Source organism: Emys orbicularis, chromosome 2, assembly GCF_028017835.1.
Source record: "Emys orbicularis isolate rEmyOrb1 chromosome 2, rEmyOrb1.hap1, whole genome shotgun sequence".
Lineage (NCBI taxonomy): Eukaryota > Metazoa > Chordata > Testudines > Emydidae > Emys > Emys orbicularis.
Window position 1 is genome coordinate 234206940 of NC_088684.1, and position 26983 is coordinate 234233922.

A 26983-nucleotide genomic window follows, 5' to 3' on the forward strand; every position below is an offset into this window, starting at 1 on the left:
TTCCAGGTGTAAGAATACCTCTTTGTCCTTACTGTGGAAAATTACAGCAAAATGGCGTCTGGAGTCACATGGGCGAGTCCCTGCATACTTTGCTGAGTTGCAGGGCGTATTTGCCTTCTCTCAATGGGTCAATTGTATAGCTGATGGCCCTTAATGGGCCATCAAGCAGGCTAGGCAGAGCTAACACCAACTTGTCTGGGATGTCTCCCAGAAGCATAGCATAAGTTTGAAATACAGACAGTATAGAGCCAATATTCATAACTTCAACTACAAAATTGATACACACATATAGACAGCATAATTATAACCAGCAAACCATAACCTTGTCTTAGACACCTCATTTGATCCCCTTTATACAAGATTTGGTGCCACTACAGGACTTTGGCTGCAACCATGTTCTATATGGTCCCAGTTTAAATTAATAACGTGACATCTCACTAAATGTTAGATACATCTCTACCCCGATATAACGCTGTCCTCGGGAGCCAAAAAATCTTACCGCATTATAGGTGAAACTGTGTTATATCGAACTTGCTTTGATCTGCCGGAGTGCGCAGCCCTGCCCCCCCCAGAGCACTGCTTTACCGCGTTATAGCCGAATTCGTGTTATATCGGGTCGCGTTATATCGGGGTAGAGGTGTATTACTACCTGAAGTGCATTCATTATTCCCTGTTATTAATTCATAATTGGCAAGGCTAGAAGGGACAATCGTGACCATCTAGTCTGACCTCCTGTATAACACAGGCCATAAAACTCCCCCTAAATAATTCCTAGAATATATCTTTAGAAAAACATCCAATCTTGATTTTAAAATTGCCAGTGATGGAGAATCCACTATGAATGGCTACCATAAAGAACAAGAATTTAGAAAATCCATCAGTCTTGCAGACGCAAATCCTGTGGGCTGAAGCAATCCAAAGCTCCCACAAAAACTAAAATCAGAGAAGACTCTGTATTTGTCACACACACAGCTTTGCGCCCATGAAAACAAGTAGCTTAGTCCTAATCAGAGTGATTTTACTTGCAAACTCAAAAATACTTCCCAGTGAAGAACACACAACTGTAGTGGATGTAAACAGTCCAGATTATCCAGGTTGTTCACAACATAAAACAACTTCTCTTCTTAGAATTTTGCAGATACTATGGTGGAATTGAAGAAACTTTTCATCTTCACTTAGAAAAGTTAGATGCCTGCAAGTCACCAGGGCCTGATGAAATGCATCCTAGAATACTCAAGGAGCTAATAGAGGAGGTATCTGAGCCTCTAGCTATTATCTTTGGAAAATCATGGAAACGGGAGAGATTCCAGAAGACTGGAAAAGGGCAAATATAGTGCCCATCTATAAAAAGGGAAATAAAAACAACCCAGGAAACTACAGACCAGTTAGTTTAACTTCTGTGCCAGGGAAGATAATGGAGCAAGTAATTAAGGAAATCATCTGCAAACACTTGGAAGGTGGTAAGGTGATAGGGAACAGCCAGCATGGATTTGTAAAGAACAAATCATGTCAAACCAATCTGATAGCTTTCTTCGATAGGATAACGAGTCTTGTGGATAAGGGAGAAGCTGTGGATGTGGTATACCTAGACTTTAGTAAGGCATTTGATACGGTCTCGCATGATATTCTTATCGATAAACTAGGCAAATACAATTTAGATGGGGCTACTATAAGGTGGGTGCATAACTGGCTGGATAACCGTACTCAGAGTGTTGTTATTAATGGTTCCCAATCCTGCTGGAAAGGCATAACGAGTGGGGTTCCGCAGGGGTCTGTTTTGGGACCGGCTCTGTTCAATATCTTCGTTAACGACTTAGATATTGGCATAGAAAGTACGCTTATTAAGTTTGCGGATGATACCAAACTGGGAGGGATTGCAACTGATTTGGAGGACAGAGTCATAATTCAAAATGATCTGGACAAATTGGAGAAATGGTCTGAGTTAAACAGGATGAAGTTTAACAAAGACAAATGCAAAGTGCTCCACTTAGGAAGAAAAAATCAGTTTCACACATACAGAATGGGAAGAGACTGTCTAGGAAGGAGTACGGCAGAAAGGGATCTAGGGGTTATAGTGGACCACAAGCTAAATATGAGTCAACAGTGTGATGCTGTTGCAAAAAAGCAAACATGATTCTGGGATGTATTAACAGGTGTGTTGTGAGCAAGACATGAGAAGTCATTCTTCCGCTCTACTCTGCTCTGGTTAGGCCTCAGCTGGAGTATTGTGTCCAGTTCTGGGCACCGCATTTCAAGAAAGATGTGGAGAAATTGGAAAGGGTCCAGAGAAGAGCAACAAGAATGATTAAAGGTCTTGAGAACATGACCTATGAAGGAAGGCTGAAAGAATTGGGTTTGTTTAGTTTGGAAAAGAGAAGACTGAGAGGGGACATGATAGCAGTTTTCAGGTATCTAAAAGGGTGTCATAAGGAGGAGGGAGAAAACTTGTTCACCTTAGCCTCTAAGGATAGAACAAGAAGCAATGGGCTTAAACTGCAGCAAAGGGAGGTCTAGGTTGGACATTAGGAAAGAGTTCCTAACTGTCAGGGTGGTTAAACACTGGAATAAATTGCCTAGGGAGGTTGTGGAATCTCCATCTCTGGAGATACTTAAGAGTAGGTTAGATAAATGTCTATCAGGGATGGTCTAGACAGTATTTGGTCCTGCCATGCGGGCAGGGGACTGGACTCGATGACCTCTCGAGATCCCTTCCAGTCCTAGAATCTATAAACCACAGCATAGAATTTCAAAAATTATTCCTGTAGAGTCCAATTTTCCAATGTGAGTTTCTAATTTGTGTCCTCAGATTGGTGCTTATAGTACTTATGCACCTGGATGTTCAGTTAATGAGCCTATTTATCAATTTAAACCCCAAAAATATAGGATTGTACAATCTATATAGAAGCTCATATTCAAGAATTGGGCACATATCATGCATGTGCCTCTAGCTCATGAAATATTTGCAGGCTTTATGGTGCATGCTTGTTCGTCAAAATGTCCATTAGAAGATTCCATACACGTCTTAAGGATACAGGCCACATTTTAATCAGCCTCAAGGCTAGTGCAGGTACAGTCATATCTGTGCACAAATTGGGTAATAGGCTGTCTACTCAATGAGTGTATACAACCAAGTGTGTGCAATAAACCTATGGATGCAGTTTTAAAGGTAGGCTTTGAAAAATTTGGCCCTAAAACATCATTGCACCATGCCCAACCAACATGTCCTCCTGAAACTTTTTAAAAACACAACAGATAGGCCTGGTAATTAATGGCATGCTCCTTGTTTAGCTCTAATATGGATGAATATGTTTAATACATGGGCCAGATCCTGAAAGAAACATCCATGGATTTCAGTGGGACTTGCGGGTTCTAAGTGTCTCTCAGGGCCCATCCAATGCCCACTGAAGTTAATAGAAAGACAAACCATTGATTTCAATGGGTCCTATGTTTGCAATTTTGCTCGTCTCAAAACAAGCATTATAACCATCCTCCAAGTATAATGTAATCAGAAGAATGCAAAGTCTTGTATCTACGTCCTTAACAGATGGTTGATACGAGAAACAGGAACAAGATGCTTTTGTTAAAATGTAGCAATGAAACATGGTTATTATGAGTGCTGATTGGTGAGGCGTTCAAAGTTAGCTAATTAAAATCTCTTTCATAGCCAGGAAAATATTTGTAAAGGCAATGTGTTTTCAGCAGGAAGCAGTGTTTATTAAATATGTTCACAAAACAAATGCCCAACATTCTTCAAATATATATTTAAAACTGCATCCCTAATTAATATTAAGAAATAAAGCATTTGGGGTTGATGTCACAGCTTAAGGAATCTCTTTGTTTTCTAATCGTATAAAAAGATGATCATTTCCTTTGCTGTACGGATTCTGAGCTCTCTATGTAAACTTAATTTAAGAGAAAATGAAAATCATCTCAATCGAAAGGTTTATTTTATTTACTTTAGCCATATTTGTCTTTTTAACATCAAATACGTTGTGCCTAGATGAATCAGCAATGTCCAGTCTGCAGAGCAGAGATTATGGTGACAAATATTCTGAGGTAAGATTTGCCTTGGTATGACATTATTTTGAGAACTGCAGGTCTGATCCTGTGCCCATTGAAGTCAGTGGCAAAGTTCCCATTGACTTCAGTGGCACAGGATCAGGTCCTATAACATCACTAGCATAAAGAAGGCTTGTTGAGACAACTTTCATGAAATCTATCCACTGGCTTATATGTAGTGTGTAAAGCAATTCATGGTTTGATTTTCGTGCAGTAAAACCTTGGGATTCAGGATGATGTTTATTTTGAATTGATTTTTGCTTATGCAGTAAGAAACTGTCATACTTTTTATTCTTATAAAAGATGCATTACTAATCCCAAATTAATAAAGGAATGTTTGTGATGTTCAAATAATAATGATAAACGGAAAATACTATAAATCTGATGTGGCAAACGGACTTAAAGTTCTACCCTGAAAAGTGACTATAAAATATCATTGTGGGGTCCATATTTATTGTGTCTCAATAGCTACCAAATCAAATTTACCTGGTTTATATTTACACAGTTTATATATATATAAAGTGATTTTTTTTCTAACTGCCCTAGAAGCAGTCCCTGGGACCTGAGAGTCTATATTATTTTTGCCTTCTGCACCATCGCCAGTTATAAAAATTCTGCAAGCAAAAATATTACCTTAATTTTACCTGTGCACAGGGGTCCTGGAACTAGGGGTGCTGAAGGTGCAGCAGCACCCCCTGGCTTGAAGTAGAAATAACAACCAAATATATGGTTTCCACTTTCAGCACCCGTGTTATAAAAATTATTCCAGCACCCCTGCCTGTGCAGCCCCTTTGTCTTCAGATTAGCCCCTTCTTTACACATTTCAATGGGGTTGCACAGGTGTAACAGGAGACAGAATTTGATCAAGACTGAGGGGGAAAACAACTGAGGAGAGTTGGCAGTTTTTCAAAGGGACACTATTAAGGGCCCAAAAGCAAGCTATTCCGCTGGTTAGGAAAGATAGAAAATGTGGCAAAAGACCACCTTGATCTTGCATGATCTAAAAAATAAAAAGGAGTCATATAAAAAATGGAAACTAGGACAGATTACAAAGGATGAATATAGGCAAACAACACAGGAATGCAGGGGCAAGATTAGAAAGGCAAAGGCACAAAATGAGCTCAAACTAGCTACGGGAATAAAGGGAAACAAGAAGACTTTTTATCAATACATTAGAAGCAAGAGGAAGACCAAAGACAGGGTAGGCCCACTGCTTAGTGAAGAGGGAGAAACAGTAACAGGAAACTTGGAAATGGCAGAGATGCTTAATGACTTCTTTGTTTCGGTCTTCACCGAGAAGTCTGAAGGAATGCCTAACATAGTGAATGCTAATGGGAAGGGGGTAGGTTTAGCAGATAAAATAAAAAAAGAACAAGTTAAAAATCACTTAGAAAAGTTAGATGCCTGCAAGTCACCAGGGCCTGATGAAATGCATCCTAGAATACTCAAGGAGCTAATAGAGGAGGTATCTGAGCCTCTAGCTATTATCTTTGGAAAATCATGGAAACGGGAGAGATTCCAGAAGACTGGAAAAGGGCAAATATAGTGCCCATCTATAAAAAGGGAAATAAAAACAACCCAGGAAACTACAGACCAGTTAGTTTAACTTCTGTGCCAGGGAAGATAATGGAGCAAGTAATTAAGGAAATCATCTGCAAACACTTGGAAGGTGGTAAGGTGATAGGGAACAGCCAGCATGGATTTGTAAAGAACAAATCATGTCAAACCAATCTGATAGCTTTCTTCGATAGGATAACGAGTCTTGTGGATAAGGGAGAAGCTGTGGATGTGGTATACCTAGACTTTAGTAAGGCATTTGATATGGTCTCGCATGATATTCTTATCGATAAACTAGGCAAATACAATTTAGATGGGGCTACTATAAGGTGGGTGCATAACTGGCTGGATAACCGTACTCAGAGAGTTGTTATTAATGGTTCCCAATCCTGCTGGAAAGGCATAACGAGTGGGGTTCCGCAGGGGTCTGTTTTGGGACCGGCTCTGTTCAATATCTTCATTAACGACTTAGATATTGGCATAGAAAGTACGCTTATTAAGTTTGCGGATAATACCAAACTGGGAGGGATTGCAACTGATTTGGAGGACAGGGTCATAATTCAAAATGATCTGGACAAATTGGAGAAATGGTCTGAGGTAAGCGGGATGAAGTTTAACAAAGACAAATGCAAAGTGCTCCACTTACCAAGGAACAATCAGTTCCACACATACAGAATGGGAAGAGACTGTCTAGGAAGGAGTACGGCAGAAAGGGATCTAGGGGTTATAGCGGACCACAAGCTAAATATGAGTCAACAGTGTGATGCTGTTGCAAAAAAAGCAAACATGATTCTGGGATGTATTAACAGGTGTGTTGTGAGCAAGACATGAGAAGTCATTCTTCCGCTCTACTCTGCTCTGGTTAGGCCTCAGCTGGAGTATTGTGTCCAGTTCTGGGCACCGCATTTCAAGAAAGATGTGGAGAAATTGGAAAGGGTCCAGAGAAGAGCAACAAGAATGATTAAAGGTCTTGAGTACATGACCTATGAAGGAAGGCTGAAAGAATTGGGTTTGTTTAGTTTGGAAAAGAGAAGACTGAGAGGGGACATGATAGCAGTTTTCAGGTATCTAAAAGGGTGTCATAAGGAGGAGGGAGAAAACTTGTTCACCTTAGCCTCTAAGGATAGAACAAGAAGCAATGGGCTTAAACTGCAGCAAAGGGAGGTCTAGGTTGGACATTAGGAAAAAGTTCCTAACTGTCAGGGTGGTTAAACACTGGAATAAATTGCCTAGGGAGGTTGTGGAATCTCCATCTCTGGAGATATTTAAGAGTAGGTTAGATAAATGTCTATCAGGGATGGTCTAGACAGTATTTGGTCCTGCCATGCGGGCAGGGAACTGGACTCGATGACCTCTCGAGGTCCCTTCCAGTCCTAGAATCTATGAATCTATGAATCCCACAGTTAGAAGTGAACAATTCTGCTAATGATGTCTGAACTAGAATAGACTCCAGCTCCCTCTCCAATAGCTATGCTTGCTCCTGCAGTGCTGAGAGAAATAAACATTGATAAAAACTTATGGGGGCTGGAGTAGACAATGTTAATGTTTGGTTTTTAACTTAAATTGAATACCTTATTTGCAGTGATCTGCTTTTAAGATCAAGAAACTTAACAACACAATTTCACAAAAATAAGATATGACTTTAACTGTGCGCAGAGAACACTGTTGCATAAGAAAATAATTTTTAGATAGCCACTTTTCAGGGAACACCTGCACTTTAATTATTTCATAAAACAATTAATATACTGGACTCAATTCTCCACTGTGTCCAAGCACAGTGATTGGGTGCAATAGAAGTGGTTCTGTACTGGTCAGCTCAACCATGAGATAAAGCAGTGTAGGAGCTCAAGGTCCTAAATGCCCCTATGCCAGTAGAGGATCAATGTAGCGGAATAGAGCATGATCCTGGCACACCGCGTATGCCAGGAATGGAGGAGTGGTTCTGTTAGCTTTACACTAATTTGAAGTTCCCTTAGGCCAGGGGAATTCTCCAAATGGCTGGGCAGCGTGGCCAGTAAGCTGGGGAGATGGGAACCAAGGGAAAAGGAGACCAATAAAAAGGGAAACAACTGTACAGGAAGAGGAGGAGAAGAGGACAAGACAGCAGAAAAGCAAGTGCAAGGAGTAGGGAGAGAGGGAAAGGAACAGAACAGATGGAAGGGGAAGATAACATGAGCAAAAGGAGACCGTGATTGACATTTAGGGCAAAAATGGGTATCACTAAAGCAGATAAAGATACAGAAATGCATTCCTAATTTTACTTTTCCATGTAAACAACTGCTGAAGTTGCCACAGGGATGTTCTCTGGTAGCCAATGGAAGGAAATAGTCTACAAGACAATCAATCTACAAAGAAGAGTCCACACTCTGAAAAATGTTTGGGGAATTCGCATTCTAAAAGCGTTAGGAAAGACTCCCCTGTGTCTGTGCCTACAGAAACCTGACAATTAACAACCTCCTGTATGTGATTTATATGTAGACAGGTTATCATCAGTGTAAAAAGATGATTGTGTCATTATTTCTATTTTTAGTCCAGTGAAGACTTCTTAGAAGAAAAGCAGAGAAGTCTCAATTTTGAAGAACTGAAAGACTGGGGATCAAAAAACATCATTAAAATGAGCACTCCCACAGTCAACAAGATGCCAAATTCACTTGCTAATTTACCACTGAGGTTTGGAAGAAATGTTCAAGAAAACAGAAGCATTAAGCCAGTGGCTAATTTGCCTCTGAGATTTGGGAGAGCTTTTGAAGGCAGTATTTCTAGATGTGCTCCTAACTTATTACACAGGTTCGGCAGATCTCCGTTTGTTAAAAGTTCCATCCAGTCACTTGCCAACTTGCCACAAAGATTTGGGAAATCACTACCTGCCCACCTATCACAAGACATTCAAGAATCTGAGCAAGGCAATAACAGGTAAGTGTTTAAAAGCATGCTGAACGCCCTCCAAATGATAAATTAGCCAGGATTCAATCCTGCTAGCCTTACTCAAGCAATCTCAACTGGGTGTTTGAGTGAGAGTTTGATTTGCCTAAGTATGGAGAGCAGAATCAGGCCCAAAGTTCATCAAATTAAAAAGCATTACTATTACAGTCAGGAATTTTTCAACAAAATGTTGGGTTTTTTGGTTGGAAAATGCCAATTCATCTAAACTGAAAGGAAAGTGTCAGTTTTGATGAATTTCTCATTTTAAAATGTTTTGAAATTGTTGAAGCTTTCCATGGCAATATTTTCAAAATGAAAAATTCCATTGTTTTCCTTTTGAAACAAGGTTTTGTTGTGATATTTAAGCAGTTATCATAAAAATTGTTTTTAAAAGTCAAAACCAAATTTTTTTTAAAATGTAAAAAAAAAAATATTTCAATTGACTTGAACCCAAAAATAAAAAGCTTGGTTTGGTGACTTATGAAAACTTTTGAGATTTCAACTTTTCATCCTGATTCAAGACAGGAAATATTATTTTCAAAATTTTAATTTTTTCCTGTGGCAAGAAAGTCATTTCCTCCCCAACTCTTATTATTATTTGGAACAACTATTTTCTACTGTGCATTTTATTTTTACACACAATAATAACTCCTTAAAAATACCTGTAATCCAAACTATTTGTTAATTTGGGGGCCTGATTCTGCTTCAATTGTCTTGCTCTTAAACCACATATTTTGCCTGCATGAAGCAGAAGAGAAGTCCAGTTCAGAAGCATTCACTGCAGAACGAGACAGCCAGTATTATCTGCATCTGCCGTTTTTCATTCTTCTGTGATTGTCTGACCCGATTATAGCAGATTTTGTTTTGTATTTCTGACCTTTTAGGAATCTGTATTCAAACAACTATATTGAAAAGGAATCAAATGATGAAGACTCAAACCAGAAGAGCTGGGATCTATATTTAAATCAAAAGATGATGTAAAGGAAACAGAGGTGCAAACAGAAATCCAGACTTACCTTCATAATAATATTAATACTATTGTACCGTGCCTGGTGCTGTGCAAACAATTGCAGTATATTGCAATGATAACGGTAGTGATTGTTGTATTAGTTCACTTCAGTGGCAGAATATCATAAATGTTAATGACTGCTGCCTGGTTGATGTCCTGTCTGTTGTAAATTTTTGAAGAATAGTTGTATTGTATAACTGGAAGCATTTTAAGCAAATAAAAAGAGGTATACTACAACTGGAAGGAGCCTACTGTGTGACTAGCAAACAGAAACAATGCTGGAAGGAAAAAAGCCTATTGCCATCTTAGTGTCTTACGTAGCCAAAGAAGTGAATGAAAAAAACATATACATGGAACCATCGTTGTTGTTTGAGACCTATTTGGATATAACTGTTAAGGTGGCCACTGACATTTTTGCTATAAATTAAATGCTAGTTTCTTAGATCCACACAGAGGAATAGCATCTATTGTTGTCTCTTCATAATGCAATTACAATTTTGACAATATTTTGCGATAATACCCTCTCAAATATCCTGAGGAATCTGAACTGTAAACATTCTGTTTCCTCTGCCAGACTGAATCACATTAGAAATACCAGACGCACAGTTGGAAAGAGCTATTACATTCTAACCCCACCTTTTCACATTGTAAATTTTCTTGTTTAGACTTTAATCTGACATTTCAGTTTGAGCCACATATGAACATCAGTTGAAACATTCTAATTATATGAACAGGAAAAAGAATGGATCCCTTTTATTTGTGCTCTGATAATTTCACAGTTAGGGCCAGATTCTGACTTGCAATCAGCCCCTTTGCACCACTCCAAATTCAATGGGGCTACTTGCAGAGTATGGTTCTACTTACCTTAAGGGTGGCAGAATCTGACCCTAAACAAACAGAGCCCCTGCAAAGTGAGGAATATTTAGGTATTACATATAAATTCATCCAAATTCAATAAACTCTTTGAAAGTCAAAGAGTGTGTGGGTATTTTTGTCAGCAGCAAAACATTGTAGGCTGAGATTTTCAAAAGCACGAGCCTAAAGTCAGGCTTCTCTGTCCAGTTTGGACACCTCTGATTCTGCGCTATGCTGAACATTCCCACTGAAGTCAATGGGGATCTTCCCCAGGCATTGTGTAGAACTCCTTGTAGAATCAAAGAATATAAATGTTCTGATCTTTGCAGTGTTTTTTTTTTAAAAATGAAATATATCTACAAACTACCGGGAGAGCAAAATCTTGGTCATGACATACAGCACAGAAATGTATCAGATTTAAGAGTTGTCATAGAAACTTATTCTGCCATGTTCATAGTTAAGAACATTGGTCAGCAAAGTGTATACGTAAGGAGAAATCCTGACTCCACTGAAGTCCAAGAGAGTTTTGCCATTCTCTTCAATAGGGCCAGAATTTCACCCTTTCTGTAGTCAGGAAAACCATGGAATGTGTTACTGATTTATAAGTGAATCAGCACTGGAACTGAAATTCCTAAAATTTTGAGTTGTGTACTGATCCTTCAACACTTCTGGCACATCAGGTGAACAAAGAGCAAACAACATTTGCAAGAATCCCTAAGCAGCAATAGCAACTGTCTGCTTAAGGGACATACCACCTAGCAACAAGGTCAGATTGGCATTAATAGTGACTGCAATGGGAGAAAAGCAGTAGTCTGAAAGCAGTCCCTGCTACAAGTATACATAGGATGCATTCTAACTACAGGCTCTGCAGCACAGATCCAAGAGAGAAGGGATGTTGATTTATTTCCACCCAGCAGATAAAAAGCTAGGAGCAAAGTACATAAAGGAGAAATTATGTGATGCTATGCAAAATTTTGCTTTGGTCTGAGAGTGTGTGAGCCAGGAAAACAAACACTGGCTAGTGTAAAGGGACGAGAAGGAGGTACATACTTAGCTCTAGCTATTACTCACCAGATTATTTATTATCCACATATTGATATTATTCATGAATTGGGAAAAAGCAAGAAAGGGATTAAAGTAAATCAAGTAGCAGACCATCCAAACTCACAGGGATTAATTCTAGTAGAGTTCAGAAGCTCCTATCCTTTCCTGCTGCACAAACAATATTTATGCTTATCATTAAACTCACCAGGCAAAACCAACAGGCTCACTTGAAATTCCTACCTGAGCTTATAAAGTGGACAGGTGACAATTTACTGCCAAATTTAAAGGTCTGAGGCCTCAGCATGTGGTTGATTTCCATGTATTGTTTGGAGAGATTTAGTAGAGTGTAAAAAGACAACAGTTGTACCCAAAAGAAGCCATAGACTCTCAAGCATTTTTCATCAGGGCAGGAAACCAGTCTCTCACACTTCCCAAAATGCAGAGGGCCAGTCACTCTCCTCTGGTCTTTGGAGCCCCAATGATTTACACCAGCTGCAAAGCTGGCATACAACAACCTAGATTTTTTTAAAGGGTGGCACAGCCTAACATTTAGGTTTCACAAAAATAAGCTTTCACAAAATGTGAAATCAACAGAAATTTTAAAATTCCAGCCAAAACTATTTAATTAAATAAATAACCATTCTGCTACACTGTTGTCATTGTAACCCAGATATCATTACATTGTGCTATTGCATAAAACCTTAACATGAAATTGACTCGAAAATGACAAAAAGCAAAAATGAAATTGCCTAGTCTATTCTCTTTGTCCAACCAAAGAAAAATGTGGGGGGGGGGGGGGGGGGGAGAGTAACAAATAGCATAAAACAGTGAAAAGAAAGTAAGATTTTAAAAATTGTTTCAATTTTACTAATTGGAGCAGTTACTACACTAACACATGGTTCTTTTACGGTACGTTATTTTTTAACCTGGCATTGTCCTTTTAACAAGTGATGTAGTGCTAAATTTTATAATGCAGGAACCCTGCAAAAGTGATCTGAAGTTGGTAATGCCATCACACGTGCTTCCACAATCTATCTTATGAGTGATGTCATAAGATAAAGTACACATATTAAAAACCTAACTTACACTTTACCAGTAAATGTTATCTCATCAACAATCTGTGCAACAGCAAATATGAGATTTCAGACATTAATAATAAATACACATATCATATCAAGATAAAATACTTGTAACTCAATTATATGCCAAACTTTAAACTAAGTAGCAAGTCACATCCAAAGCGGACATGTAATTAGTCAAAAAGCCCAGTGGTGGCGCATGTAAAATACTGTATTTACAATATTAATATTCTCTGCAAACTTCAAATAAGAGCAAGATTCACTTGTATGCTCCAGCTACTTTTTGGGCACTACATAACCCCAATTTAATTGGCTGATCACCCCTTATCTTGATGGTCCCCCACAACATCCCAGTAGACCTGACATACAGGGCCGGCTCCAGGCACCAGGAAACAAGCACATGCTTGGGGCGGCACCTGGTAAGGGGCGGCCAATCTGGGGGGGGGGGCAGCGCGGCGCAGCATTCCGCGGGGGGGGGGGGCGCTCCGGTTGCGCGGCATTCCGCGGGGGGGGCGCTCCGGCGGCGCGGCGCTCAGCGGGGGGGCGGCGCGGGGGGGGGTTCCAGCGGCGCGGCGCTCGGCGGGGGGGGCTCGGGGGGCGACACTTTTTTTTGCTGCTTGGGGCAGCAAAAAAGTTAGAGCCGGCCCTGCTGACATATATCCCACTCACCACCCCAACATCTCAGCCTCACCAGCCACAGCCCCCCCACCCCCCAATACTCCCCACTCACCCTGTAGCCCACTAACAACTTGTTCCCAGCCCCTCGTTCATTACTCCCACAACCTTTCTGGCCATTCACCGACTCTTCCCCCAGGCTCAGCATCCCAGTCCTGTCCTGGGCTAGAGCTGTGCCTTCCGATCACGGCCACCCAGTGGTTCCACTTGCTCCCATCACCTGCCCTGCACTCAAACAACTTGGGCCAAATTTGAATGATGAGTGGCATTGCAACCTGGCACACAGGGTTACAGCACTGCTCAGATTTGATGCAGGTAGTAGTCCCTCTGTTATGATGGGTGGGTGGCTAGGCCAGCCCTGAGCAGCAGTGCAACCCAATGCACCAGGCCACAATGCCATTACTCAAATTTGGCCCAACTAACCCCCCCCCATCATGACAGAGGGGTAGCTGGGCTAAACCTGATTGGCATTGCAACCCCGTGTGTCAGGTCGCAACACCACTCACTCAAATTTGGCCTGGCAGCCCCTCCATCAGGTATCATGATGGGGGGATGTGGGGGGGGAATCCAGGCCAAATTTGAATGGCATTGTAACCCCATGTGCCAGGTGAAGTGCTGGAGTGCTGCTCCATCCTGGATTTCAGGTGCCAGAGTTACACCCCAGACCATTCTGGCAGCCCAACACCCCTGCTTTAAATCACATTTTGGGAAACATATGGGAGTGCATAAAATGTCAAAAGGCATTTCTCCTCAAGAAACTGTCTGTGGGGGGATATATCAGGGCTTCTCTGCCCCCATGCTAGAGGTGCTAGACACCACCCTCTGCTTAAGGCAAATCCACTCAGGCCAGGTTACCAATGGCATTGAGTCTTCCAGGGGAGTGGAAAGGCTAAGAAGAGACACTGACCAATAAGGAGCCAACAGGCCCGTTAAGAAAGTTTGCCTACTTCTTCTGAAGGTCAGTGCTGAGTAGGACTTAGGCAGAAGAGGAGCACAGCACAGCACAGCAGTATTAGCCCAAAACACCAAGGCCAGGCCAGGCTCTTTGCTTAAGCACTGCAGCTAAGTAGTTACCTTTTGTGTTTGTTAGTTTAGAGGGGCAGACAGACAAATCTTGAGTTTGTTGATAACTGTTTAAGACTCAGGCCAAGCTCCCAGCACAGGCTTCTGCTCCAGCCCAGCTGCCACACCATCCCTTCTTTTGAACCTTTGACCCACAGGTTGTCTGATTTATCCTTTACATAGCTATAGATAGATATGGGTTAAGTTGGTCTTGTTCTCTGCCAAGCCCCAAAGCCACCAAAATGATTAGTACTGATATAGGTCAAGAGAAACATACAGAAGAAGGATCATTCTACTCATTTTCTTATGCTTAGAAAATGTGGCACTAAAGCAAGATTGTTACATGATCTGCGTGTCATGACATAGTTTTGTGGGCCTTAAACTCCCCCCCTCCCCCCTTGCCAATCTGGTATGGTTCAGTCTCTACAGCAGAAACTGAGTAATAGAATGAACAGAAGAGCTCTAATGTAGGAAGGTAAAGTAATTTAATTACTCTTTACTTCAGGAATTCACTGACTGTTATTAATGGGTTCATCCACTTTTTGTGACACTTAGAACAGTGAGTATTCAACCTATCTTTGAAGCTTCTGTGCTCAGAGTATTTATCCCAGCTTTGAAGTTTCTGTGCTCAGGATAATAAAAGGTGATGTGCTGAGCCAGTGTACTACTTATCAAGTGCAGTTCACATCTTCTCCACAACGGCATCCATCCACACTCCTTTCTGCAACAGACTGAAAAGGAGCAGTGTAATTCGGTAGGGTGAAAGCTAGTTTATGAACCACCTAACAGAAGGACTGAAAACACTATGACCAGGAAAAACCTCCTCCTTGAGCTTCATCTCAGAGCTACCAAGTTTCAGCCAAAACTAGAAAGTAATCTCCAATCCCTATAATGCAGGGGAGAGACAGCAGAGAGTCCTGTGGAAATCTAGCATATTTATAATCCTCTCCACCACAATCTCCACATTCCATCTATTCAAAAATTCCTCCTCTTCTGCCCTCCACAGACCCATTCCTCCCAATTAATTATTAAAAGGCTCAATATTAGAGACAGAAGCAAAATCTTGCACTCTGTATTTTGCATGCTCATGTTACGTCCAAGTGTGCAGTCTATGAAAGATCATGTTTAACTCACATGCTTTTATACTGTAACTTTTTATTCTTTTCCAAGTTCACAGAAAGGGAGAGCAGCAGTGCAGTAGAGGAAGAGGTTTGCTGGAATCACCTGTTTCTGGAGAGGTGCCCAGAGCAGGGGCACAGTGACCCAGATTTAAAAAATGCAGAAAAGAAAGTCACTAGTAGGAGCAGGAAAAATCATTTACAATGCAACAGTGATTAATTTAATCACAGAAGGGGTGACATCAGTGGTCTCACACCAACATAGAACTGAAGTAACACAGTTCTGGATCCAGCCCACAGTATTCTGCAGCAGGAACAGGGTAATCCCTAGAAACCCTGTGCCAGGATTGACATTTAACTACAGAAGTTCCTCCATAACCATCCTGTTCTCACCTTACTGAGGACCACATTACAGATGTATGCACATCACCTTTATCCCTGGTGTAGAATAGCTGATTTGGCTTTTAAAATAAGAAATACTTCGGTAGTAGACTAATGTATTAGCAATTCAGGGAGGCAATGATTTAGAGACATGGAACCAAATGTATCCCTAGAATGGCACTCACTCACAGTGGGGCTGAATTGGGCAGATGATGAGTTTTATTTGCAGGAGTTCATGAGCAAGTGCAGAGAGAAGTGTTTTAAAAACATCTGATATAAGAAATACCTCTTCTTTGGTTGCTGAAAATAAATGTGTCACCTTCATCTGATGATTAAAAAGGTTCCTAAAAGTGCATAGTTTAAGCTACACTGTATTACTAACACGTAGATATTGATTTGAAAGGGGAAGTGGGACTGTTTTCCTATGACCCCGGTGTAGAAAAAATTGGTGCAGGGAATGAAAAACAATATAAAAGTATGTGATTGGTACTGACTTATACTTTGGCTGTAGCTGTGTTTTGAAGTGTATGCATAGTCGCTACTAGGGATTTTAATCAAATTCGGAGTGCTGGGATTTTGATAGGAAATAAGAGGCCACCAGAAGTGCAAGGAGGAACCCTGATATTTCTCCTGTTGGGCATTTCAAATGAAACTGGGCACTGATTTCCAATGTCAGTAGTGTTACAAGAGAAAGCGGTTTGATTTAGATGCATATGAAGAAATGAGTTAAACCAAAATGAAGATACACCAAGGGTAAATTTTACTTCAGTGTGGTGAAACCAGGCTTTAATTTGGCCTGTTTGGGTCTTGAAATAGAGAAGTGTGAATGCAGATGGTGCTGAACATCTGCGCCTTGGCTGGAAGCTTGTGCTGTGTTCGAGAAGAGCCGCTTCATGGAAACAAAGGGTGGAGAAAACAGCAACAGTTGTCAGCATGTATTTCCTGGGGTCTCTCAGGTGACCACTGCCATCTACTTCTGTAAAATGTTGCTTTCACCCTCTTTCTCAATGAATATATTCGATGGGCCTGACCTGCTGAGGTGATGAGCAGCTGCAGCCCCTACTGATGTTAGTTGAGGTTTCAGATGCTCAGAACCTCTGAAAGTCAAGCCATGTGCAAGTCTTGTTTGAAAGTCTTATTCACCTTATGCATAAATCCATACATTTAAAACTGCCTAATGAGCTACAGCTAATGATTTTTTTAACATAAATAGACGGCATGGGACTGACTCTTCATGTACACATAGGTAGAGCTAAAATTACTCTACTGGAATCAATGAAGCGGCCTTGGTGTAAAAGCGAGATAGGAATCAGACCCTGGTATTCCAAACATTAATACCGGACATCTTTTCTAAAGGAAAAGGCTTTTACATTAAATAAACTATAGAATAATTAAACAGGATAGCACAGAAGCTGCTCCTATCCTTTGTGCAAATTATCCAATATGTGGACATAGACATTCAAGCTAAAATTATGTTAATGACCACAAAAAATTATCCCAAACCATTTATTCTTATATAATCTTCACACTTTCAGACTCTGTGTTCTTATATCAGAGGGGTAGCCGTGTTAGTCTGAATCTGTAAAAAAGCAACAGAGGGTCCTGTGGCACCTTTAAGACTAACAGAAGTATTGGGAGCATAAGCTTTCGTGGGTAAGAACCTCACTTCTTCAGACTTGCATCTGAAGAAGTGAGGTTCTTACCCACGAAAGCTTATGCTCCCAATACTTCTGTTAGTCTTAAAGGTGCCACAGGACCCTCTGTTGTGTTCTTATAGTAAGGTTAAGAAAATGGTATTGAATTATTTAATTAATTTCCCTTTTTCATAACAATAAAATACCAGAAGCTTGAACTAAAAACAAATAATTATAAAGCAGAGCGGGTTGTGAACACAGTTTTTATGTCTGTTCCACAAAGAAAAATAAAGGACTTTGTGATTATAAAATCTAATACAGACACTTGTAGTCATGATTCCAGGCCGTGTGCAAAACTAGTCTACTGCCACAGGAGGGCAGAAGTCGCACTATTTTTAAACATGAGAAATGCTTTTGAAGCATCCAGTTACTATTTCAGACAGAATGAAGTATTGTTTTAAAATATTTTCACCTCATACTCTAGATTGGGATAGAAGACTGCTGATGGAGGCCCCTGACTTAAGAAAATGCTAACACATATAAAGTTATTTTTACACTGGCTATCTTAAGACTTTGCCATAAATGAAGTCTAGTTATATTATTCTTTACATTCTTACACTTTAAAACCATTTCCCAAAACCTGGAACTGAAAAAATATAGGCTGCAGAACCACTGTGTTTGGCTACATACCTGTAGGGATTATTCGGCAATGCTGTCTATCTTCTATCTTTTGCCACTGGCATAAGTATAATAATGTATATCACCTTTGTGTAATACCACTTTGCTCACTAAAAAGCAGTCTGTTTCAGCTTCCTTTTGAACACTGAAGTGTGTATGATTCTCTCCACATAAAGAAAGCAAAAAATCAGCACCAGGGCAGGATAATGACACTTCAATAGTTTCCCATCTAAATCCTGACATCCACCTGTTTCTTTTATCACACGTGGGGATAAGTCTGAGTTTGCAAAATATGTTTTCTCTTGATTTAATTTAAGAAACTGTTTTCCCCATTAGGTCATTTCCTTCTAAGTAACAGAAACATTATTTTGTTTGATGAGAAATGATCATACTTTTTTCTATTTCCATTGATTAAAATACATTACGCCACATTAAACTCGTTCCGTTTTAATCGGGGTGGGTGACAATTTAACTTCTGCCACCTCTCCTTCCTTGGCAATCTTTGATCTTTTCTGCATTAGATAATGGCGAGTTTGAAATGGCTGGGACCTGGGAAGATACATCTGCCAGGGTGCCTGAGTTATTGCTACCCGCAGATGGATGACTATTCTACTTGCCATTCAGATCTGCTAAGACTCTTTATTTTTTCCTGATTGCTTCACTTCAGCACTACAGGCTAGATGATGCTAATAGCCCAGAGCCCATAGGAAGGGGTGATGTGGAGCTACACTAACATGGAGGAGCCATTAGGAGGCATTATGGCACAGAGAGGCAGAATGCCTCCTTGGGCTGTGGGCAGAGCAATCTGCAACATCTCCTTATGGGGCTCCTCCTTCCCCACTGCCCAGAGCGGTCAGTCAGCTCTGCTGCCTGGCACGCTTGGGTTTTGGAGCCATGGTTTTGCCTTTTCTTTGCCCTGCTTTTTTCCCCTTTCCACTGAGTTGCGCCCGGTATGGGGAGCAATTTGACAGTAGTTTTTGGGTTGTGGGAAGACAAAAGTTGCAAAGCCCTGAGGGCCTGAGATGAAGGATGAAAACATCCCCTTAAGTAATCCACAAGAATGGAGCATCCCCAAATGAGCAAGCCCCTGAAAAGAGCCAGAGTGAGCCTAAGTGGAAATAAGAGCTGGAAAAGTTGCTGTGGAATCTCACTGCCTGCGGTACGGCTGTCAGTTTGTTCAACGCTGTTTCAAAATCATGTGGAAGGCACGATTTCTCGAGTCTTTTGAATAGCCTGGAAGAAATCCTCAAATTTTCATATTCTTTGAAAATGCTGCCTCATCGCCACTTTTGCCTCTAACTTTCCCAAGGTTTAAAAACTTGAATCATTTGCTTGTACGTTCACTTTCTGTTTTCTTAGGGCATGTGGACTTTGTGTTTCCAAACCTGTGTAGGCATGGGTGGAGTGTGAACTGCTGGCTTGGGAAGGCTAGCCCCCAGCCCTGCCCCTTCCGCCTGAGACCCCGCCCCTTCTGGGACACCCGCTGGAGCCCAGAGCCCCCCCACTGCAGCCGCCAGCCTCCACCTAGTGCCCCCAGCCCCACCAACCCTGGCGTGCCAGGAGGATGGGCAGCGTGGCCCCAGCCCTGGAACACCAGGAGGGTGGGCAGTGCGGCCCCAGCCCTGAGTGCTGGGAGGACAGGTGGTGTGGCCCCAGCACCCCCAGCCCCAGAGCACCGGGCAGGTGGGCGGTGCGGCCCCAGCACCAGATGAGTAGTGTGGCCCCAGCTTGAGCTGGGGTCATGGCACAGGCAGCTGCAGAACCAGAAGCAGGAGGAGGACTGCGGGAGGAGTGTGAGCGGGCTCATGCCTGGCTATTTGGGGAGGCTCAGCCTCCCCCAGCTTATGATACCTGCCGTCCGTTCATACAGGGTTTAAAGTTGCTGGACCCAGGTCTCACAGCTGTGCTAATGCATCCATACTGCACTATGCAGACCTACTGACTCAGGTCTTCAGCTTGAGCTGCATCACGACAGGTCTTGAACCTGAGTCACAGCAGGACACAGGCTCTGACCCACTGCTCTAGCTGGGTCCTAGAACCTGGGTCCTGAGTGCTTCTGACCTGAGTCAGACTAATTTGTGTGTGGACAGAAGGGAGGTTTGCACTCAAACCTGAGTCAGAGCCCAGGCTTAGTGTGCAGTGTAGACATACCCTAAAGAACCTATTCATAGAAGATTAGGGTTGGAAGAGATCTCAGGAGGTCATCTAGTCCAACCCCCAACTCAAACAGGACCAACCCCAACTAAATCATCCCAGCCAGGGCTTTGTCAAGCGAGGCTTTAAAAACCTCTTAGTATGGAGAGTCCACCACCTCCCTAGGTAACCCATTCCAGTGCTTCACCACCCTCCTAGTGAAATAGTGTTTCCTAATATCCAACCTAGACCTCCCCCACTGCAACTTGAGACCATTGCTCCTTGTTCTGTCATCTGCCACCACTGAGAAGCCGAGCTCCATCCTCTTTGGAACCTCCCTTCAGGTAGTTGAAGGCTGCTATCAAATCCCCCCTCATTCTTCTCTTCTGCAGATTAAATAACCCCAGTTCCCTCAGCCTCTCTTTGTAAGTCATGTGCCCCAGCCCCCTAATAATTTTCATTGCCCTCCGCTGGACTCTCTCCAGTTTATCCACATCCTTTCTGTAGTGGGGGACCCAAAGCTGGATGCAATACTCCAGATGTGGCCTTACCAGTGCCAGATAGAGGGGAATAATCACTTCCCTCGATCTGCTGGCCACGCTCCTACTAATGCAGCCCAATATGTCATTAGCCTTCTTGGCAACAAGGGCACACTGTTGACTCAGATCCAGCTTCTCGTCCACTGTAATCCCCAGGTCCTTTTTTGCAGAACTGCCGCTTAGCCAGTTGCATGGGATTCTTCCATCCAAAGTGCAGGACTCTGCACTTGTCCTTGTTGAACCTCATCAGATTTCTTTTGGCCTAATCCTCCAATTTGTCCAGGTCACTCTGGACCCTATCCCTAACCTCCAGCCTATCTACCTCTCCCCACAGCTTAATGTCCTCTGCGAACTTGCTGAGGGTGCAATCCATCTCATCATCCAGATCATTAATGAAGATGTTGAACAAAATCGGCCCCAGGACCAACCCTTGGGGCACTCCACTTGATACCAGCTGCCAACTAAACATTGAGTCATTGATCACTACCGGTTGAGCCCGATGATCTAGCCTGCTTTCTATCCACCTTATAGTCCATTTATCCAATCCATACTTCTTTAACTTGCTGGAAAGAATACTGTGGGAGACCGTATCAAAAGCTTTCCTAAAGTCAAGGTATATTAGATCCACCGCTTTCCCCATATCCATAGAGCCAGTTATCTCATCATAGAAGGCAATCAGGTTGGTCAGGCATGACTTGCCCTTGGTGAATCCATGTTGACTGTTCCTGCTCACCTTCCTCTCCTCCAAGTGCCTCAAAATGGATTCCTTGAGAACCTGCTCCATGATTTTTCCAGGGACTGAGGTGAAGCTGACTGGTCTGTAGTTCCCCGGATTCTCTTTCTTCCCTTTTTTAAAGATGGGCACTATATTTGCCTTTTTCCAATCATCCGGGACCTCCCCCAATCACCACAAGTTTTCAAAGATAATGGCCAATGGCTCTGCAATAACATCAGCCAACTCCCTCAGCACCCTCGGATGCATTGCATACGGCCCCATGGACTTGGGCATGTCCAGCTTTTCTAAATAGTCCTTAACCTATTCTGTGGGCTGCTCACCTCCTCCCCATACTATGCTGCCCAGTGCAGCAGTCTGGGAGCTGACCTTGTCTGTGAAGACCAAGGCAAAAAAAGTATTGAGTACTTCAGCCTTTTCCACATCATCTGCCACTAGGTTGCCTCCCCCATTCAGTAAGGGTCCCACACTTTCCCTGACCTTCTTCTTGTTGCTAACATACCTGTAGAAAACCTTCTTGTTACCCTTCACATCCCTTGCTAGCTGCAACTTCAATTGTCTTTGGCCTTCCTGATTACACCCCTGTATGCTCGAGCAATATTTGTATACTCCTCCCTAGTCATCTGTCCAAGTTTCCACTTCTTGTAAGCTGGGATGGTTTGTTCCTGCGCCCTCAATAAGGCTTCTTCAAAATACAGCCAGCTCTCCTCGACTCCTTTCCCCCTCATATTAGCCTCCCAGGTGATCCTGCCCATCAGTTCCCTGAGGGAGTCAAAGTCTGCTTTTCTGAAATCCAGGGTCCATATTCTGCTGCTCTCCTTTCTTCCTTTTGTCAGGATCCTGAACTCGACCATCTCATGGTCATGTTGCGCAGGTTGCCACCCACTTCTAATTCCCCTACCAATTCTTCTCTGTTTGTGAGCAGCAGGTCAAGATGAGCATGGCCCCTGGATGGTTCCTCCAGCACTTGCACCAGGAAGTTGTCCCCAGTACTCTCCAAAAACTTCCTGGATTGTCTGTGCACTGCTGTATTGCTCTCCCAGCAGATGTCAGGGTGATTGAAGTCCCCCATGAGAACCAGGGCCTGTGATCCAAAGAAAGCCTCGTCTACTTCATCATCCTCCTCATCGCCCACTACGACATCACCCTTGTTGCTCTCGCCTTTAAACTTAACCCAAAAACTCAACAGGCTTTTCTCCAGTTTCATTCTGGAGCTCTGAGCAATTATACTGCTCTCTTACATACAGTGCAGCTCCTCCACCTTTCCTCCCCTGCCTGTCCTTCCTGAACAGTGCTCCAGTCATGTGAGTTACTCCACTAAGTCTCTATTATTCCAGTCACATCATAGTTCCTTGACTGTGTTAGGACTTCCAATTCTTCCTGCTTGTTTCCCAGGCTTCTTGCGTTCGTGTACAGGCACCTAAGGTAACTAGCCGATTGCCCTATTTTCTCAGTATGAATCAGGAGGCCTCCCCTGTTGCACCCTCCTCCTTGTGTTTCCTCTTGGTATCTCACTTCCCCACTTACCTAAGGGTTTAGGTCTCCATCCCCTGATGAACCTTGTTTAAAGCCCTCCTCACTAGGTTAGCAAGGCTGCTTGTGAAGATGCTCTTCCCTCTCTTCGTTAGGTGGATTCCATCTCTTCCTAGCAATCCTTCTTCCTGGAACAACATCCCATGGTTGAAGAATCCAAAGTCCTCTCTCCAACACCACCTGCGCAACCACACATTTACTTCTACAATGTGATGGTTCCTACCTGGACCTTTTCCTTCAACAGGGAGGATGGATGAGAACACGACTTGTGCCTCAAACTCCTTTATCCTTCTTCCCAGAGCCACATAGTCTGCAGTGACCCGCTCAAGGTCATTCTTGGCAGTATCATTGGTGCCCACGTGGAGAAGTAGGAAGGGGAGATGGTTGAGATGGCAAAAAAAAAAAAAACAGCAGATCTGAAAGGTGAGGCCCAGAATGGGGTAGCATCACAATCTTTTCCCCACAATCCTGGGATGACCTACAAAGGATTGATTTTTCCCAGGGTCTGGCATGGGCCAGTATTCTCTGTGGCATCATTCCTTTGCCAATCTAGCAGAGAATAACCACCATCGTTGTGCTGCCAGGAAAGCTGATGAAGTCCAAGGGGGCCAGGAAGCAGTGCAGAGGGGGAGCTAAGGAGCTGAATCCCATGGTCATTTATGGGCAGGCAAACCTTTCCCCTGAAATAACAATCCAATAGAAAAATCCTGTGAGGAGAACAAATCTTTGACTCTAAACAATAAGTGAAGCTTGTTTTAGAGCAGGTTAAGAAATGTATCTGCAGTCCTCACAAATCCCTTAGTAGCAATTCCCCACATCATCCACTCAGGGGGTGAGGCCCCCCCGACACCTCCCCTAGAAGAGGCCCCAGACAGAGCTCACCGACAAACCTGGAGATCCATGGGACTCTAGAGACTGACTGACCCTGGCACCCCCAGGTAACATTCCTCCATTGGAGCACCACTACCAGAGTCTCACCTGGGTGGAGTTTTCCCTGGGAGCTCTGGATTGTGCTATCTTTTCCGGGGATTCTCTGTGGGCATGGGAATGATGTGTATCCCCTTGGCCCTGCTCACTTCTCCCCTGGACCTGACTCCTGAGCAGTTACATCCCCCAGAGAAGATCGCTAATCCCTGAAGAGACCTTGAGGTCTCTTAAGGGGTTGGAGTCATGGAGGCAGCTGCGCCCCCACTTCTGTGCAGGAGTTGGCGAGATCCATATGTGGAGGATCTTGTTTATATGTGGATTGGGGAGGGGGGAAGTGGGCACAGTCTGGGCGTATTTTTTCAAAACAACATGCACATTACAAAAAAAAGGGTACGGTTTATATACTTAATATCTTAAATACCAAATCTAAACCTTTTATAATCTCTTTACAGTAGAAAAAGCATAGTTCTTCAACACTGCATAATGAAAAATGGGTGAACAAATTTTGCTCCAACTTTCTACAAGTTTACCTTTAGGCTCAGAGGAAGCATGAAAAATTTGCACCACAAATAAGGACTTTTCAGAAAGTAATTAACATGTGAATTGTGGGAACGTATAATGAAAGTCTCAAGTAACTTTAACTACAGCATTCACTACCAAGTAAATACTATAATGTAGTTCACCAATCCATCCAGGTGAAAAGCAATACAATGTTCCAAAAAGTGCAGTGAACTGGCTACTAGTTCTTCTGAATGATAGCATAAAAGTAATTGTTATGCCTTAAGAGGAGCTGCTTATATATTATCCCTTGCCAAAGGATTGCTTCCAGTTTTCTTCTGTCTTCTTTTCCAAAAAAAGTAGAACCTCCTATTATCCCTACCCTGTCTGGTAAACACAAAACAGAACAACAGTTTTCTTCTTAAACACATCAGATTACTTTGGCTCCAGTTCAACTCCAACAAGACAAACATTGAAGAAAGAAAGCAAAGCAGATCAAGAGACCACTGGAGCTCTGCCAAGCATAGGAAATTGCCATACTGGTTCAGACACACGGCCCATCTAGTCCAGTATCCTGTCTCTGACAGTGGCTAGCACACGGTCCTTCAGAGGATGGCATAAGATTCCTGTAGTAGGCAGAAGGAAAGGACACTGCTGTTTCTGGGGCCAGGCTATAAGGAATAATGCTTATCAGAAATCTTGCTGTCTTGGGGCTTGCCTATATTACAAAGTGTTGTGTACCTGATCCCATTTGTGAAGAATCACCTTGTGTCAGCTCACTTGATTCTTCAGTCATTCAAACATGGTAGAATTTTGTAATGAACATGATTTTTGTTTTGATCTACACTAACTGCTAATCACAGTCAGCACCAGGTCTGTCCACTTGATGCTTTCAATTTGTTCAAACATCATAACCTTTACTGTCTCAGGAGAAGTGGAGCAGGTCATCAGCTACCTCTTCCTTTACATCCTTCTCTCCAGATCCTGAGGATACCAGTAACCACCTACAGAAAGACTGCTGCAACACATGCCTCTTCAAACTGCAGGGGCTAGTACAGTGATGCTGCCTACATCACAAGCTGTACTATAGTATATATCCAAAAGCTGCAACCATCTGTCATTGTGATGTCAGAGCCTACCCTGAATGCAGGCCAGAATATGCTCACAGGATACTGCACTGAGCCAGAAGGTAGGCTTGAGTTTACAGTTTTGCCCCATTCCGTTGCCCACTAGCCGTTCATTCTGCAGACTGACAGACACTGAGTTGGGGAGAAACGGGGGGGACTGATCACTGCAAACTGGCCCCTTGGACTGAGAGCTCCCTGGAGAATGGGTTATCACAAATTTCGCAGCACCTACTACATTTTAAATTCATACAGATCTTTGTGTTCAGTCAAAGGAAACAACAGGTTTAGCATTCTTCAAAATGTTCAGTATAATTTCTATCCCTCTGTGCTGTTTGTAACAACCCCTTAGATTAAGGAAGCCTGAAACCAATTGTATTTTTTTTAAATCCATTCTTTCACTATTCTGTCAGGGGAGGACACTGGTTTATTATAGTAGGGTTGGTAAGTAAATGCCAGTTTGTTGATGTTTGGCTACTTTCTTTTTTTTTTTTAAACAGATTGTAAAACAGACTGGTGTTTATTTGGTGGGCAGTGCAGACGGTAATACTGTTAGTTATGCGGGTCCTGACTCTCTTCTCTCACGCTGGTGTAAATCAGGAGTAATACCAGTGACATCAATGAGGTTAGGCAGAATAAGATTGGTGTGTATGATCAGAAGTGGGCCCTTTATATTTGTGAAAAACAAAAAAGGCATTGGAGGCAAAAGTTAAACCAAACCATCTTTTGCCCCCAGCAAATCAATTTCCTTAAACAACATTACTCCCACGTACAATTTTTCTCGGGGGAGAATCTTACCTAAGGGGCCCCTCCTACCCAGTGTTTGTCTTGTCTATTTAGAATGAAAATTCTTTGAGACAAGGACTGTCTCTTACTGTGTGGTTGTACAATCCATCATTCAATGGAGCGTCTCAGTGCTACTGGAATATAAATAATAATTATACTAAGGAGGTCCAAGGTGCAGCAGCTACATCTCCCAGACCAGGTAGCCCAATCCCACCCTAAGGAAGAAAATACTAGCCTTGAATGTAGGGGAGGGGACAGCGTGTGAATGTATGAAAGAAAGAAGCTACTATCCTCCTCTCTAAAGTCACTAGAAACTCCCAGGAGCTGGGGGGAAAGCTAGTCTCATCCCCACTAGGTAGACTGGGTGTTATACACTACCAGATTTCCCCAGGATTTCAGTGATTGGGGGAGAGCAAGAAACAGGTGCTCAGTGACTCAGAATGGGTGGACAAGATGGGAGTTAATATTAGGCAAAGGAGTTGGTTTGAGGTATTACTTTACACTGAACTAATACAATTTTTAACTCTCTCTAAAGTGATTTTATCGTGAATCTTACAATGTTAGGTGGTTTTGTAAAGTCCCAGCTCCTGGAGGAAGGTTAAGTGGGAATCTCAGCCTTCATTTTAACAAAAAAGTA

General features: G+C 42.5%; 1 protein-coding gene across 1 annotated transcript; it reads left to right on the top strand.

Annotated features, from left to right (window-relative positions):
- Positions 1-3918: 3918 nt before the first annotated feature.
- On the top strand, positions 3919-9519 carry NPVF (neuropeptide VF precursor). The gene is made up of 3 exons (XM_065399926.1): positions 3919-4056; positions 8147-8529; positions 9423-9519. The coding sequence occupies exons 1-3, from the start codon at positions 3919-3921 to the stop codon at positions 9517-9519; spliced, it is 618 nt and encodes a 205-aa protein (XP_065255998.1).
- Positions 9520-26983: the final 17464 nt, after the last annotated feature.

What these genes read in the sequence shown, in the direction of transcription:
- NPVF (XM_065399926.1), top strand. Translation starts at nt 3,919, where the DNA reads ATGAAAATCATCTCAATCGAAAGGTTTATTTTATTTACTTTAGCCATA. An exon ending in ATGGTGACAAATATTCTGAG is followed by an intron (nt 4,057 to 8,146) that starts GTAAGATTTGCC and finishes TTCTATTTTTAG; the next exon opens with TCCAGTGAAGACTTCTTAGA. An exon ending in TCTGAGCAAGGCAATAACAG is followed by an intron (nt 8,530 to 9,422) that starts GTAAGTGTTTAA and finishes CTGACCTTTTAG; the next exon opens with GAATCTGTATTCAAACAACT.